The sequence below is a fragment of the Sorghum bicolor genome, chromosome 5 (assembly GCF_000003195.3).
Source record: "Sorghum bicolor cultivar BTx623 chromosome 5, Sorghum_bicolor_NCBIv3, whole genome shotgun sequence".
In the NCBI taxonomy this organism is placed as follows: domain Eukaryota; kingdom Viridiplantae; phylum Streptophyta; class Magnoliopsida; order Poales; family Poaceae; genus Sorghum; species Sorghum bicolor.
The window spans coordinates 64,949,024-64,965,046 of record NC_012874.2 but is presented as its reverse complement, the minus strand read 5'-3'; the positions used below and the strand labels follow the sequence as shown (position 1 = coordinate 64,965,046).

General features: G+C 42.7%; 2 protein-coding genes across 2 annotated transcripts; both read left to right on the top strand.

Annotated features, from left to right (window-relative positions):
* On the top strand, positions 211-1,886 carry LOC8071994. The gene has a single exon (XM_002450993.2). The coding sequence runs from the start codon at positions 239-241 to the stop codon at positions 1,610-1,612; it is 1,374 nt and encodes a 457-aa protein (XP_002451038.1). The 5' UTR covers positions 211-238; the 3' UTR covers positions 1,613-1,886.
* LOC110435991 lies at positions 10,917-15,670 on the top strand. The gene is made up of 5 exons (XM_021462125.1): positions 10,917-11,037; positions 11,138-11,682; positions 13,213-13,335; positions 14,180-14,307; positions 15,252-15,670. Exons 1-5 carry the CDS (start codon positions 10,917-10,919, stop codon positions 15,307-15,309), a joined length of 975 nt encoding a protein of 324 aa, XP_021317800.1. The 3' UTR covers positions 15,310-15,670.

Sequence of the window (16,023 nt, the reverse complement as noted above, 5' to 3'; positions counted from 1 at the left end):
AAACAAGGCCCAACCCAAAACCTTTTAACCTAGAAAATCCCTAAATACAAAATTGCTTTTTGCCGTGGTAAACCGCATCGGTTTTTGATTTGACGGCGCGTTTGACATTGCGCCTAGCTAAAACAGAGTCGCGCGGCGAGGAAGTGAGGAACAGAGCTACAAATCAGTTCCCGTGAGAGCGGAAAAAAAAAATCATTTTTCACCGACCCGCGCCGCCGCCGCCGCCTGGTGCGTCGATATGAAACCGGCGACAGCAAACGGATCCAGATTCGGATCCGACTCGGGGCCTATCGCCGGCGACACCCGTGATTGGTCCCGCTTGCCGGAGGACCTGCTGGTCAGCGTCCTGCGGGCGCTGCACGTCGACGATGCCGTCCGCTCCGGCGCCGTCTGCGCCTCCTGGAACTCGGCGTACGCCGCGTTCCGACGGCTCCGCGTCCCGTCGCCGAAGCAGCCCCCCTGCCTGCTCTACGCGCCCGACGCCCTCAGCCCCGGCGCCGCCGCGCTCCACTGCCCGTCCACCGGCGCCACGCTGCGGATCCCCTCCCCGCGGGCCCCGCTCGCCCGCCGGCCCCTGCTGGGCTCCGGCCACGGCTGGCTCGTCACCGCCGACGAGGCCTCCAACCTGCACCTTCTCAACCCCGTCACCGGCGCCCAGGTCGCGCTCCCGCCCATCACCGCGCTCCACCACGTCGAGAGCGGCACGGACGAGGATGGCGACCCCGCGTACCTCGTCTACGAGAACCTGTTGGAGTACAATTACATCACGCACCGGGGCGAGGTGAACACCAAGCCGACCATCCTGGAGATGGACGACGCGTACGAGTGCATGTACTTCCGCGTCGTGCTGTCGGCCGGCCCATCCGCCGGGCGCGGCTGCGTCGTGCTGCTGCTGCACATGCCGCTGGGAGAGGTCTCCTTCGCCAGGCTCGGCGACGACCGGTGGACTTGGGTCGCACCGGGAGACGACGACACGGGTCTCCCGTGGAGGTACGGCTACCGGGACGCCATGTACAGTGCCGCCGATGGCTTGTTCTACCTGCTCGGTTTAGACGCCTCCATGTGCAGCTTGGACCTTAACGGGCCTTCGCCGGTGGCACGTAAGATCCTCGACAGCGTGCCGAAATCTGCCGATGCGAGCAAATACCTCGTTCAGACACCGGCCGGTGACATCTTGCAGGTTTGGAGGTCCAGGGAAGAAGTCGACTCGGAAATACCGGCAGAGTATCCACCGGACTACGTGGTGGACGAAAGCATAGGGGGTCCGGACCCATGTTTGGAGCTCAACACCATTGAGATGCAGCTGTACAAGGTTGACCTCCATGGACGCAGGGTGGAGCTGATCAAGAGCCTGCCGGAGTATGCATTGTTTCTTGGCTACAATGGTTCTATGTGTCTACCGGTGAAGGATTTCCCTGGGTTAAAGCCGAATTGTGCCTACATGACTGACGACTCCATGGAGTATATTAATTTCTGGAAGCATAACCGGAGAGAAATTGGTATTTGGAGTTTGGCAGAGCGAAGCATGTCGAAGCTTGTTGATGTCTCACAGACTATTTATCCTTGGCTGAATTGGCCATCTCCTATCTGGATTCAACCATCCTTTTTCTAGCTAGTGGAGGATGCTTGCAGAAGCTGTTGTACTTTTGTTATTCAGAATAATTGCTTCTTTTTATCTGGACAACTGCTATTAGTGACTTCTATATTCAAAATAGTTGTGACCATTAATCTTAGATGTATTCTCTAGGTAACTTTGATTGGTAAATTAATAAGTCGATTTAGTTTGCCATACCAAATAGTTGTATTATGACATCTAGGTATTAGGTGTTCTGTGGCACCTTCTCTGTCGGATGGATCCTCTCGAGCTAAGGATTGGATTAGCCTGCGTCGGCTCCATCTCTCATTGTTTGTTTGTTTTTTTTATGGATAACTTGTTGGGCAGTAAATCTAATGTGCGGGTCCAGGTTCCATATGGACATTTATCGATTTAGATGTTGCCAGTTACTACTATATACTTAACCAAATCTTCCTATGGAACATTACTTTAAAGTCTTCGTAAACATAGATCTTTACATGCGGGATGTTTCATGATTTGCTAGTTTTGCATCTCAACGTTTTTCCCAGATTATAAGCATCTTTACAGATACATTAGTGTATTTGTATGGTGCTGCATTGTTGTATTCTGGTTGTTCCTCACCAGTACATGTCTACATTTTACTCAAATGAAGTGGAATTTGATTTTGTGCATAAATTGGGGGTTGGTGATTTTGTTTTGAATGTTGCGAGGTAGCTTAAGAACAACAGATTTATTTGTACTTGAGTGCTCGAAATGAATGAGGGGAACCAATTAAAATGAACTGAAAATGTGGTCCGAAACCAAGTATTACTAGGCGAAGAACCAGCTACAAAATAAATTTGAAGGGTAGAATAGTACTATTAGGATAGAGAGGCTTCTTCGGTTCATCCTCATTCAAACTCATGTGTTGACACTTGTTAACCCACAATATTTGTTAGCAATTATCTCTCCACCATATATGAATATTTACTAGAACAGGGTTATCATTGACAATTTCCACGAGTTTTGGTGATTTGTGTATTTTCTAGGGAATTATCTAGAAAAGCCTAAAAAGAGGGATTTAAGTGCTAATCTGCCACGAAACTTATCCGCGATGAAAGGATGTCACCAGAGGGATCAAGAATACTCGAGAAGACACCCGAAGCAACAAGGGAGCTAGCAGCCACCAAGTGGGGCTAGGCGGCCCCACCCCTGCATCGGGCGGCCCCTAGGGTTAGGGTTGGCCGCCCCCCCTTCTGGAGTCTTCCTCCACCGCCTCCGAGGAGCCATCTTGGCCGCTTGCTACGTCGGTTTGATCCAACGGCGCATATCCATCCCACCGGGCTATAAATAAAGAGCCAGACCTCCTCGGAGGAGGCTAGATCAAGAGATGAAGAGTCAGAGTATCATATAGAGATCCAGGCTAGCAATCAAGATAGAGATTAGAGAGATAGAGTAGAGGAGTAGAGATTTAGAGGAGTCCTGGCCTATCGGAGCTTCCTCAGGAGCTGTATTCGTCTGAATTCGGCTCCCTCGCTCGGAGCTGCGTTCTGAGGTACTTTTGTATTTACGATTCTGATTCAAGTAAGCAACTTGTTTTTATTCGTTTTTTGGTTTGCAACTCATATTATATTGAGTACTTCGATTTGGGTAGTTCCTAGGTCGGAGAAGTGATTCGTAGCATAGACGTGGTGTCTGGGCTATGGTTGCTTGTAGATGTCCCCTGATCAGCCGGACAGTGGTAGCTCGCGTAGGTGACTTTATAGCTACATTGAATCCTATGTAGTCCGCTTCCCGTTGATAGGACTGATAGACTTATAGGTGCCTGGTAGGAGATTACTCTGTTTCTTCTCCTATTCGGGTTACTTGTCCGATAAGACGATATTATAAAAAGTTTACCGAACCTGAGTACATTAGCTATTTCCTCATTCTCAATAGTTTTCTAGATTGTTTGTACCCCCTTAGATTAGGAGTTACAGGCTAGGTCATAAATTACCTACTGTTCCTTTGGGTTTGATATTAAAACTAGGTTGATCTTGGTGAAGTGCATGGTTGACATTATACGTATTTGAGTCAGAATCCAGGCAGAATATAAAAATAAATATAATATCAGTTATATCCATCCTTATCTAATCCGTTTTAATCCATACCTATGTGACTCACGTAAGGGAAGGAAAGGGAAGGGTAAGGTTGGGGAGGATGGGTCCCACTGCAAATTATAAACATTTTGTAATTTGTTGTGAAATTTGTGAATAATTTGACATATATTTCTCTTATATCTACAATCCATTAAAATAATTTGTAATTTTTTTTCAAAAAACTTTGGCATATATTTCTTTAAGATCTATAATCCATGGAAAATAAAGTTATGTTATCCCAAATTATATCACTCTATCCAATAAATTACATTGATGCTAACATTGTAAATATAGTAACAAACAATGTAAATGTAGCAGAAAGATAGTGTAAATACCAAGGTTCTAGGATTCAGCCTGAAATAACTAAGTTTAGGTGAAATTCACCCATTTTGGTGAGGTCCAAAACAGCAAAAAAAAAAGTTGAGTTAATTCGATTTTTCAGTGAAGTCTAGAGATCAAACATGTCTACAAGTTCTTATTTCAATAGAATTGCAAACTTACCATGCTATAATTAGTTCATTTCATCTTCATGCTTTTTATCAAATTTTGGCCAAAAACTCATCAAATATTAGCTAAGGGTCTGTTTAATTCTCTATTTGAGTCATTTTTTTAGATTTGACTCACCATTTTGCATAATGGAACTAAACATCATTTAATTTTTTTTGACAAAATGGTTTCCATTTTGCATTCTAAATTTTAGCCTTAAAAGGCCAAAGAAACCCAAAAGGACCTTCAATAACCCCACCCAACCCTGAAAATTTGATATTTTGAATGGAACTGAACATAGCCCTAAAAATTTTATGATTTTATATTTCATTGTTCCAAAGTAGTTGGTATTTTGTATTTTGCATTCCTTGATAAACTAAACAGTACCTAAATCTGAATAGTTTGACCGATCAAAACGATTTAATCTCGGCCCAAAATTATCAAAGTTTCCAGAACCTTGGTAAATACTTCTTCTGACCCTAAAAGCTTCAATTCTAATACTAAGTTAAACATTTAAAATTTTAACCGAATTTTTAGAAAAAGACACTAATATTTTTAGTATCAAATTAATACCATTAAATTTATCATAAATGTATTTTTATTAGATACTCATTTTATGTTATAAATATTAATGTTTTTTATAAGTTAGTCACGGATTATATTACTCATTTTAGAGTACATAGACAAAAATGTCGGGGCTAAAATATTCGGTTGTTGCATAGAAAGATTCTATATTTACAATGTTAGCACCTGTTTAGATTTGAAATTTTTTAGCCTAAAGAGAAAAAATTTTGTGGAATTGAGGCCTGAAAACTAAACGGGGCCAAAAAATTTTGGGCTGCAATTGTGCACGCACTCCCATAGAAACCCACCAATGACAAATGCAAATGCATGCAGCCCAAGTTATGTCAGAAAAAATTTACCAAACTAAACACCTAAAATTTTTCACGTATTCTGACCATAAATTTTTTTTACCACTTTGGCCAAAAAATTTCAAATCTAAACAGGGCCCCGTTCCCCCACCCCAGTCCTCCAACACCAAACCGCCCATCCCCTTCTTTCTCCCCTTCTTGTCCCACAAGACACAATTCCGTCCCGCTCCTCGAGCCACCCCGTCCCGCTCCACGCCCGCCGCCCGCCGCCCGCCATTTCCGTTAGATGGACGATGATGCCGCCCATCAAGTTGGGGAGGATGTGCCCGTCGCTCCTGTTGCAGCGGCTGTCGGGGACGCGCCCAAATAACTTGTGGACCTTGATTTTCACAGGGCATCTGTAATTCAAGCGCTCAAACGGAATGAGGAGCACGCTGCTGCATTCTTGTTTGGAGGTTGGACTCCCGAGAGCAGCTGTTTGTGGTGTTCTATTTGCTGAACCTTTTTCTGGGTTTAATATTGATATGAAAGGACTTACTTTTAGATATGATTCATGTTTTCTCTTGTTCCCAAGAACAAACTCTATATCTGATACATAGACTGATAGACACCCAAATGCAGGCAAAACTATTAAGAATTCTCCTCTTATTAAACTAGCGGTTTGGGGGCTTTAAGTGAGAAAGAACTAGGAAAAAACCACATCTATTGTGCCCATCAATTTTAAACATCTACTGGTGTAACACCTGAATGATGACAGAAGAGAGTGTACAGTTTCGAATCCCACCCATCTTAGAATTTCTGGTATATTTTTCTGTTTTACCATGCCATTGCTAAGCCACGTGGTTCTCCCTACATAGGCGGCTCCCTTTATATCCCTTTATTTTTATCTCTTGCTTCGTGTCAAGTGACTTGAAGGTTATTTTTCCACATATATATATTCTTTGGGGTAGCATTAGTTTATGCAATGCATTGTTGAATTTGTGCTGACTTCAATGCTATGAAAACAACATTGTCAAAGCACAATTAGTTAAGTACTTCAAACTTGATAGAATTAATTTTGCATTTAATGTGTGTCGTAGTGTTAGTATGGGCAAGATCTGTTAGGGCACTCCCAATGCAAGACTCTATCACAGAGTCCAAGACAATTAATTACATATTATTTATGGTATTTTGCTGATGTGGCAGCATATTTATTGAAGAAAGAGGTAGAAAAAATAAGACTCCAAGTCTTATTTAGACTCCAAGTCCACATTGTTCGAGGTAATAAATAACTTTAGACTCCATGATAGAGTCTGCATTGTGAGTGCCCTTATGCACAACTATAAAATTCACTGGGGGTGTAATTCTTGCCAAATATTTTGAAGAGTTGTGCAAATGAATACTTTGATAGCTTCCTTGAAGATCTCTAAGTCATGTTTAAGGACTTAGGTAGAATAATGTAACCTAGATGGTTAATGCGAGATATAACTTTATTATGCCTTCTTAAGTAAAAGTGTTTGCTAGATTGTATACATGATCAAATAAAATTGTATAAAAGTTGAACTAGGAGAAAACACGTTTGTTTTTATGTGCATCCTAAAATAAAGCCGTGGCGGCAGTACAATCATTATACTAGTAAATGGCTAGTGAGAGTATCCCAACCCAATATATCTGATACCATTAGACTTCACTCTTTTTTTCAGCCAAATAAGCTCATGCATAGGTTCGCGAATTAAAATGGGTCACACCCAAGTATTACACGGAAAACAAAAAAAGCAAAAAGAAAACTAACAATTAATCATAGACCTTGCCAAAAGATAATGATATCCAGACCACTGCACTATAAAAATATTTATTAGGGTTATAGTAAACGAACTTATCTGTTTTATATAAATAATGCTCAATCTATCTCAAATTATAAAACATTTGACTTTTTCAACACTAAGTTTAACCACTCGTCTTATTCAAAAGAATTTGCAAAATATCACTTCTTTTGTCGTGGCTTGGTTTATTAATAACAGTTATTCAAGAATGACTTGAATTTAGTTATGTTTATATAATTTTTTTGAGTGGTCAAATTTGAGGTTAAAAAAGTCAAATGTTTATATGGGATGGAGGGAGTAATGAATTAGTGTAAGGAATAAACAAGCTGATGATCTAAATTGGTTTCACATATTTTATATAGATTCAAATTAAACGTAGACTTTGTTTTGCTTAAATGTGTGGCTTATGCTGATTTATTGCAAAAGGAAATCGTTGAAAAGTACTGCTCAGATAGTTCTATAGCGAACAGATAATGAGTTATAGTATATTTGATTTTAAGCTTAAACCTAATTGGTTTTTCTAACCAACGAATTTTATATTAGGACAATTGTTATGCCTGATGGTTGGCAATCGATTTTCCCGCTGCCTCTGCCGCCGCCTAGGTACCACCCGCCTATCGTCGGTGCGTGGAACCCGCGTGAGGCGGCCATACCCGGGGATACGGTGTCTCCGAGGCCTTGTTTAGTTCAAAATTTTTTCACATTTCTCGTCACATCGAATCTTTAGACGTATACATGGAGTATTAAATATAGATGAAAATTAAAACTAATTGCACAGTTTGGTCGAAATTGACGAGACGAATCTTTTGAGCCTAGTTAGTCCATAATTGGACAATATTTATCAAATACAAACGAAAGTGTTACTATTCCTATTTTGCAAAAAATTTTAGAAGTAAACAAGGCCCGAGTCCATGACGGTGTGAAGGGCAGCCGCCGCGGCTTCGCTTTTGGCAGGCCAAGCAGTTCCGCCGCCGCTTAGAGCAACTCCAGCAGTAGCCCCCAAAACTAAGCCTCTATTTTTAATTTGGGTGCTCCTCCTATTTCTTGGGGCTCTACTTTTTTGCTTCAACTCCAACAGTAGCACCTAAATTTGAGCCCCCAAACCTATTCCAGAGAGAATGACAGAAGAGACTCACTCGTCATTGTCTTTTTCTTCTTCCTCTTTCTTCTTCATTTGGATAGGGATACAATGAGAGCATCGAGCCGGTTACGGTAGGGTGTGATGCACGTGCAAGGGAAGAGAGAGAGGGAGCATACGCTGGGGCTAGGACATGCGATGGAGGATGGGGGCTGTCCTGTTGGGCCAACAGGAATGGGGTCCGAGGGAGAAATATGGGTGCCCAGCCAAATATGGGGTCTAGAATAGGAGCCCTGCTGGAGTAATGTTTTTAGTCTGGGCACTCATATTTAGCTATTGGGGCTTGAGTAGGGGCCCTGCTGGAGTTGCTCTTATGTACCGCCTGGGGACGGCGCCCTAGCTACCCCCACCACCTGGCCACCTGGGAAGCGGTGACTCATGGCGTATCCGGGTCCACGGCGGCGCGAAGGGCAGCTGCAACAGCTGCTTCGCTAGTGGTGGGCTAAGCTAGGGCCTTGTTTAGTTCACCCCGAAATTTAAAAAGTTTTCAAGATTTCCCGTCACATCGAATCTTGCGGCACATGCATGAAGCATTAAATATAGACGAAAACAAAAATTAATTATATAGTTTGATTGTAAATCACGAGACGAATCTTTTGATCTTAATTAATTCATGATTAGATAATATTTGTCAAATAAAAACAAAATGCTACAGTAGCGAAATCCGAAATTTTTTCGCAACTAAACAAGGCCTAGGACCCGGCCCTCTCCGTACGTCATCATGCTTACGTGGCTCCCTCAAGGGAAGGTAAGGGAAGGGTAAGGCCTTGTTTATAGTTCACCTAAAAAATCAAAAAAAATTCAAGATTTTCCGTCACATCAAATCTTACGCCACATGCATGGAGCATTAAATATATATAGATAAAAACAAAAAATAATTGTACAGTTTGTCTGTAAATCGCGAGATGAATCTTTTAAGCATAGTTACTTCATGATTGGACAATGCTTGTCCAATACGAGTAAAAATGAAAGTGCTACAGTGTCAAAATCCAAAAACTTTTTGGATCTAAACAAGGCCTAAGGTTCGGGAGGGTGGGTCCCACCGCAAATTGTAAACAACTTATAAGTTGTTCTGAAATTTATGAATAATTTGACATATATTTATGTTATATTTGCAACCCATTAAAATAAGTTGAATTTTTTACTAAAAATTTTGGCATATATTTCTTTGGGATATGTAATCCATGGAAAATGAAGTTGTGTCGTCAGAAATTACATCACTCTAGAAGAGCTAGAGCCGGAGCTGGAGATGAGCCCAGCCAAATAGGTCCATAGTAACAAAAGGTGCAAATATGGCTCCGTTGGCTTGTTCGCTTATCTTATAAGTCGTACTTTTTTTTGCAGCCAGCGGTGCTTTTCTCTCACAATAAATCAGCAAACAGTACTTTCAACCATGGCTTTTCAGACAAGCAAATGTAGCAAAAAGACAGTGTAAACACCATGGTTATGGGATTCAGCCTAAATTAACAGAGTTTAGGTGAAATTCACCCGTTTTGGTGAGGTCCAAAACAACTACAAAAAATTGAGTTCATTCAATTTTTCACTTAAGTCTAGAGATCAAACATGCCTACAAGTTTTAATTTCAATATAGAACTAGGAGGATTCCTCGCGCTTTGTCGTGGCTATGAAGAAGGAATATAAATATATTAAAATGCTAATCACTAAGAATCTATAATATAGTGTTGATAATGTAGCAATATATGTTAATAAATGATGTGGTTTGCTAATATGAATAGCTTGAATGAAGACATAATGACATGGGTTAGTTGGATATGTTAATGGATCTGATGTGGACACAATGCATGGTAAGATAGTTGAATGTGCTAGTAACATATTTTAGTAGATGTTGATGTGAACAATTTACATGGCAAGAGAAATAACTAGTGGGGTTTATCTTTATAAGAGTATCTTCAACTGTTTGGCAAAATTTGTTTTCAAATCTTATTGTTTACTAAATCCCAAAATAATATAGAGAGGAAAAAAACGCATCTCTAACAGTTTGGCAAAATTTGTTTAAAAAAACCCAAAAACCCACTAACGAAACGAAGAGCCCCACTAGGTGAATGAAAAACCCCGCTAAACGAACGAAAAGCCCTATTAAGCAAGACCGATGCCAAGCGCGGAGTCCACACGTATATTTACGCGCTAAACAACGAGATATGTAAGGCCTTGTTTAGTTCCGAAAAATTTTGGGAAATGGACACTGTAGCATTTTCGTTTGTATTTGACAAATATTGTCCAATCATAGACTATTAGGCTCAAAAGATTCGTCTCGTCAATTTCGATCAAACTGTGCAATTAGTTTTTATTTTCGTCTATATTTAATACTCCATGCATGCGTCTAAAGATTCGATGTGACGAAGAATGTGAAAAATTTTGCAAAATTTTCTGGGAAGTAAACAAGGCCTAAGTTGGAAAAGATGGAGAATTGAAATATCAAACTCTTGTAGAGGGTTTTTTTTTATTTTGTTAAAAGAATTATAGATAGAAAGTGATTTGTCAAACTGTTGAAGATGGTCTAACATTGCAAACTTACCGTGCTACAATAAGTTCATTTCATCTCCATGCTTTTTGATCAAATTTTGTCTAAAATCCCGTCAAATATTAGTTAAAATCTGAATAGTTTGACCGGTCAAAAGATTTAATCCCTATCCAAAAGTACCGAAGTTTCCAGAACCTTGGTAAATACATAGACAAAAAAAATATCTGAGAGGGCAAAAAATTCGGTTGTTGCAGAGAAAGATTCTATATTAACCCCGTTCCCCCAGTCCTCCCACGCCAAACTGCTCATCCCCTTCTGCTCCCCTTCTTGTCCCACAAGACACACACAATTCCGTCCCGCTCCCGCTCCCCGAGCCACCCCGTCCCGCTCCACGCCCGCCGCCCGCCGCCAGCCAGTTCCAAATCTAGCAAGCCCTCCGTTACATGGACGCTGATGCGGCCCGTCAAGATGGGGAGCAGGTGCCCGGGGCTTCTGTTGCAGAGGCCGTCGGCGACGCGCCCAAATCGCCTTCGGTGCTCTTCGACCAGGCCGTCCGTGCCGCATGTGAAGCAGCACCCAAGGGCCGATACCCATGCCTTGCCTGCTTGTATGAGGCATTCCAGAAGGGCACCGTTGGCGGTGTTGCCTGCATCGCCCCTGGCAGTATGCAGCCGCATTACCAAACTGTCCACCGGCAGATGTTCCGGGAGCAGAACAACCAGTGCTTCGAATGCCCGCGGTGCCGGAATCGCTTCAAGTCCGTTGGGGAGCGTCAGCATCACCAGGCGATGCTCCGACATTAGGAGCGCAGATGTAGCGAAGTGTGCCGCGGCGACGCCTCACATCCGCGTCGCCCGCGACGCGCTCGCCGCGACGCGCCCCCTCGCCTCGGTGCCTTCACTTGGTGATGGAGATCCGACGGAGAGGGATGAAGAGGCGACGACCGCGACACCGACCCTCACCGCGCCGCTGCTCGAGGCGGAGACGAAGAGGTGCTCCAAGAAGACGGTGGTGGAGGGGGCGACGTTCGTGCAGACCGCCAAGTACTACTTCAACCAAATATCGGCACAGAAGCACGCGCGCCTCCTCGTCGCCTGCGACGCGCTCGCCGCGACCCGACCCCTCACCTCGGTGCCTTCGCTCGGTGAGGCGACGCCAACCACTTCAATGGGATACCCGCTCAGAAGCACTGGACCGGCCTCAAGCTCGGTAATGTCGCTTGCCCAATGCCCACCCCTCTCCTCTTCTCGATATCCCGTTCGTTTCATGATTTCTCGTGATTTCTTCTGGTTCGTAGCTGTTTGGTGAAATACTACTTGCGTGTTCTGCTTGCGGCCTCCCTGTTTGCGGAAAATTTGTTGTGTGCGTGTAGTTCCAGTAACTTGTACCTGGTAGGCGTTCAATCAGTCTCGTGATCAGGGTTTTCGTCATTGTGATTACTGTGCTAGTTTTGTTTTTGGGTTTGGAATGGAGTTATTCGTTAGATTGAATACAGGCCTGTGTTGTTGCTGTATGCATATCAAGTATATAGATTATCTGTTGCTTCCTTGAATCTAATGGAGTTCTAGCTCTCTAGTGCACTGATTTATGTAATCTCTCTATCTGTCTGCGATTATGCCGTATTTCTATTTTTTCTACTTCGTAGCAGTACTGCATATATATGGCATATAATGAGAAGCTACTTGCATATAGAGGGGGAAAATACTGAATGCAGTAGGAACTAAGAACCTGTCAAATTTTTGAATGCAGAAACCTGTCAATTAGTAGTATAGATATGTTCCAGTGAGCAAAATGAGGTAGTGACTTGTGATCTACAAGTAACGGTTGAATGCAGAGACAAAGCACCAAGATGGATTTAGAGAAACCATTTCATTTTGATACTTCATGGATAGCTAGCTAATTAATTGGTTTTGTGCTCAGAGCTCAAATCAGGTGCAGATGATTTGAAATGGGATAATGAACTTTCATGTTTCACTAGATGAATGCTGGACACCTGGACCAACCTCCAGCAAATGCACAATAACATTAACTGTCCTTGTCATAGAGTAACTGGGCAGTCTTAGTTGCATTTAACTTTATCTACTGTGGTTTCCATGTTAGTGGTGTTTTGGTGCTCTCTGTTTCGGTGTTAATTGTTAGAATGGTGATGGTAGTACTCTTGTGGCTTGGATTTCAGTAGCTAATAAAGTTGTTACTACTTATATTATGCATTGTCTGTAGATATGGTTTGCATTGTGCTGTGTCAATCCTATCTACATGTTAGTGGTAATTTCTCTTCTCTCTTGCGCCCGCCCCTCTCTTCTTCTCGATATCCCGTTTGTTTGATGATGTGTGCCCGCGTGATTTCTCGATATCCCGTTCGTTGGATGATGTGTACGGGTTAATGGTTTTAGCTGTTCGGTGGTGTGCTACTGTGTGATCTGCCTGCGGCTTGTGGCAAATTTGTTGCGGTGTTTAATTAGTCCCGTGATCACGGTTTTCGTCATGGTGCCATGCTAGTATTTGTTTTTGGGCTGCTTTTTCCCCGCTGGAATGGAGTTAATCCATCGCTAGTACAAGCATGTCACCATTTTTTGTAATGTTGTTTTTTTTGGTAAGCGATCAGAAACTCGTAGTGTTCTCTCGTGATCATAAATTGCTGGATGTTGTTGGCACTTGGCAATGGCAGTAGAATTTATTGTTCCAGGTTCTGTTACTGCTTGTTATTTCACAATCTCTTCTGCCTGTGCCATGTTGTAGGAGCCGGAGATGCTGACGTTCCTGGAGACCGCAAAAGACTACTTCAAACCAGCTCAAGGAGATCTGCACAACAAGCACTGGATCTGCCTCAAGAACTCCTTCAACAACGGGAAATGCGGCTCGGTAATGTCTCTTGCGCCCACCCCTCTCCTCTTCTCTCGATATCCCGTTCGTTCTATGATGTGCGTGCATGATTTCTACTACTTGGTGATTTGGTAGTGTACTACTTTGCTTGTTGTGCCTCTGGCCTGCCAGGTTGGGACAAATTCGTTGTGTGTGTAGTTGCGGTAGCTTGTACCTGGTATAGGATCAGCTTTTCTGTTCGAATGGAGTTATTCGTTGGATTGAATGCATCACTAGTGCCAGCATGGTACCAGTTAGTTACTTTCACTAAGTGATCGGAAACTCCTCATGTTGTCAACCGTTCAGAGATTGCTGGATTGGTAGTAGCATTTATTTTGCTAGCTAATCAATTGGTTTTGTGCTCAGAGCTAAAATCAGGTGCAGATGATTTGAAATGGATAATGAACTTACATGTTTCACTTGTACTGGACACCTGGACCAACCTCCAGCAAATGCACAATAACATTAACTGTCCTTGTCATAGAGTAACTGGGCAGTCTTAGTTGCATTTAACTTTATCTACTGTGGTTTCCATGTTAGTGGTGTTTTGGTGCTCTCTGTTTCGGTGTAAATTGTTAGGATTTGTGATGGTAGTACTCTTGTGGTTTGGATTTGAGTAGCTAATAAAGTTGTTACTACTTATATTATGCATTGTCTGTAGATATGGTTTGCATTGTGCTGTGTCAATCCTATCTACATGTTGGATGGTGATGGTAGTCTCAGAAATTGCTAGATGTTGTTGGCAATGGCAGTAGAATTTATTGTTCCAGGTTCTGTTATTACTTAATAGACATCATTTTTATTGAGCTGCTTCCCTATCTCTTCTGCATGTACCATGTTGTAGGCGCCAGAGGTGCAGGAAAAATGCTACAAGAAGACGGTGGGGGAGAAAGCTACTGCATTAACCAGTTGTTGCCCATGTAAAAGCACTGGATCAGCCTCAAGAACTACTTCAACCGGAAGTGCGGCTTGGTAATGTCTCTTGTGCACATCCATCTCTTCTCGATATCCCGTTCGTTCTATGATGTGCATGCATGGTTTCTACTGCTTGGGGATTTCTTCTGGTACTTAGCTATTTGTTGGTGTACTACTTTGCTTGTTGTGCCTCCGGCCTGCCTGGTTGGGACTGGGAGTTGAGACATATTGTTGTGTGCAACTAGTTGTGGTAACTTGTACCTGGTAAGATCAGAATGCTAGTATTTGTTTTTCAGTTTTCTTTTCTGTGCGAATGGAGTTGTTCATTGGATTGAATCATCGCTAGTGCCAGCATAGTATCAGTTAGTGGTGTTATTTTCGCTAAGTGATCAGAAACTCGTCATGTTGTCAACCGATCAGAGATTGCTTTATTGGCAGTAGCATTTATTTTGCTCGTTTTCTCCTAATCGCGAATGGATGATGGTGAATAGGCAATTTAGCATGTTCTGATGTTCAAATCCTTTCTGTAGTTTTAGCAAACATGGTGATCCATGCTGTTCTGTTGGAATACATTTCTGGTAGTATTGTAGTAGCCAGTTTATTGGATGGTGATGGTAGTGTTTTTTTTCCTCGTTTTCTTTTGGGCTTGAATTGAACTGATCATGGCATAATGGAGAATAGGAGATTTAGCAAGTCTGTGTTTAAGTCTGTCTGTTCAATAAACATGGTGGTGTTATTGTTTTTTTTGGGCAAGCCTGTGTGAATAAGTTCCTGTTTATGCCGTTGGGATCCATCTCGGGCAATAGTGTGTAGCAACATTCTAGCGATTTGGCTACTAGTCATGCTAGCTGTTCGGCAAGCATTCTAGCTAATCTGATACTGCTTCTTATGCATTTTTCTAATAGTCATCATTTTTATTGAGATATGATGCTTCCCTAATTATGATTATGACATGTTTCAAGGCTAATCTCATCTGCCTGTGCCATGCTGCCATGTTGTAGGTACGTGTTCGGCAAGCAGAAGGTCGAGCCTGCGGCGAAGCCTGTGACAACAGGATAAATGAGGGGATTCTGATCGTTGTCTTGCAAAGCAGTTTAATCGCACTGAAGGTGTTATGTCTGATCACTGTGGGGAAACAAAATGTAAATAATCTTTGGGTGTTCTACGGTGAAGCCTTGATACTTCTTTGGTCTCCCCAGAAACTAGTATCATAGTATGTCATGCTAGTTGTCATGGTAGTGGTTTGGGAATGGTTAGCCCAGTAATTCGTCACGAGCACTCAGTGCTGATCGGCTTCAAGTTCGTTGAATGTGAACCTCAATCTGTGCCTGAAATCGAATCGTCACCGAAGCTATTTGCCATGAGTTCGTGCTTCTGGTTACTTTGAATTGATGTTCATTGCCTGTGTTCCATCTTTCCATTGAGCTGTTATGATCCTTAGATTAGATTCCAAATGACTGAGTGTTTTTCCTATTATGATTGTTGAATTGAATGAGGATTAGCAGTTCAGCACTGGCCGGCTCGATCGCTCCATCATCTGGTACGGTTCTGCAAGTCTACCGTAGCAACAGTTCCTTTGCCTGACTTTCTTTTACCCTGGAGTGTGTGAATATTCAGCAGACAATCAGTTTTACAGTAACCATCAGTTGCGTCACCGCTGGGTTGATGCCGTTGATGCAACTGCTAACAAACCTGCAGCAGCATTAGCTTGAGAGCCTGGAGCAGCAACACAAAGCCATCTGGAAAAAGCAGCAGCCGTACGTGTGACAGCAG

Bases quoted from the DNA above. Each gene is read 5' to 3' on its own strand.
- LOC8071994 (XM_002450993.2), top strand. From the start codon at position 239: ATGAAACCGGCGACAGCAAACGGATCCAGATTCGGATCCGACTCGGGG.
- LOC110435991 (XM_021462125.1), top strand. From the start codon at position 10,917: ATGGACGCTGATGCGGCCCGTCAAGATGGGGAGCAGGTGCCCGGGGCT. The intron at 13,336-14,179 runs GTAATGTCTCTT...ACCATGTTGTAG, and splicing joins ACAACGGGAAATGCGGCTCG to GCGCCAGAGGTGCAGGAAAA. The intron at 14,308-15,251 runs GTAATGTCTCTT...GCCATGTTGTAG, and splicing joins TCAACCGGAAGTGCGGCTTG to GTACGTGTTCGGCAAGCAGA.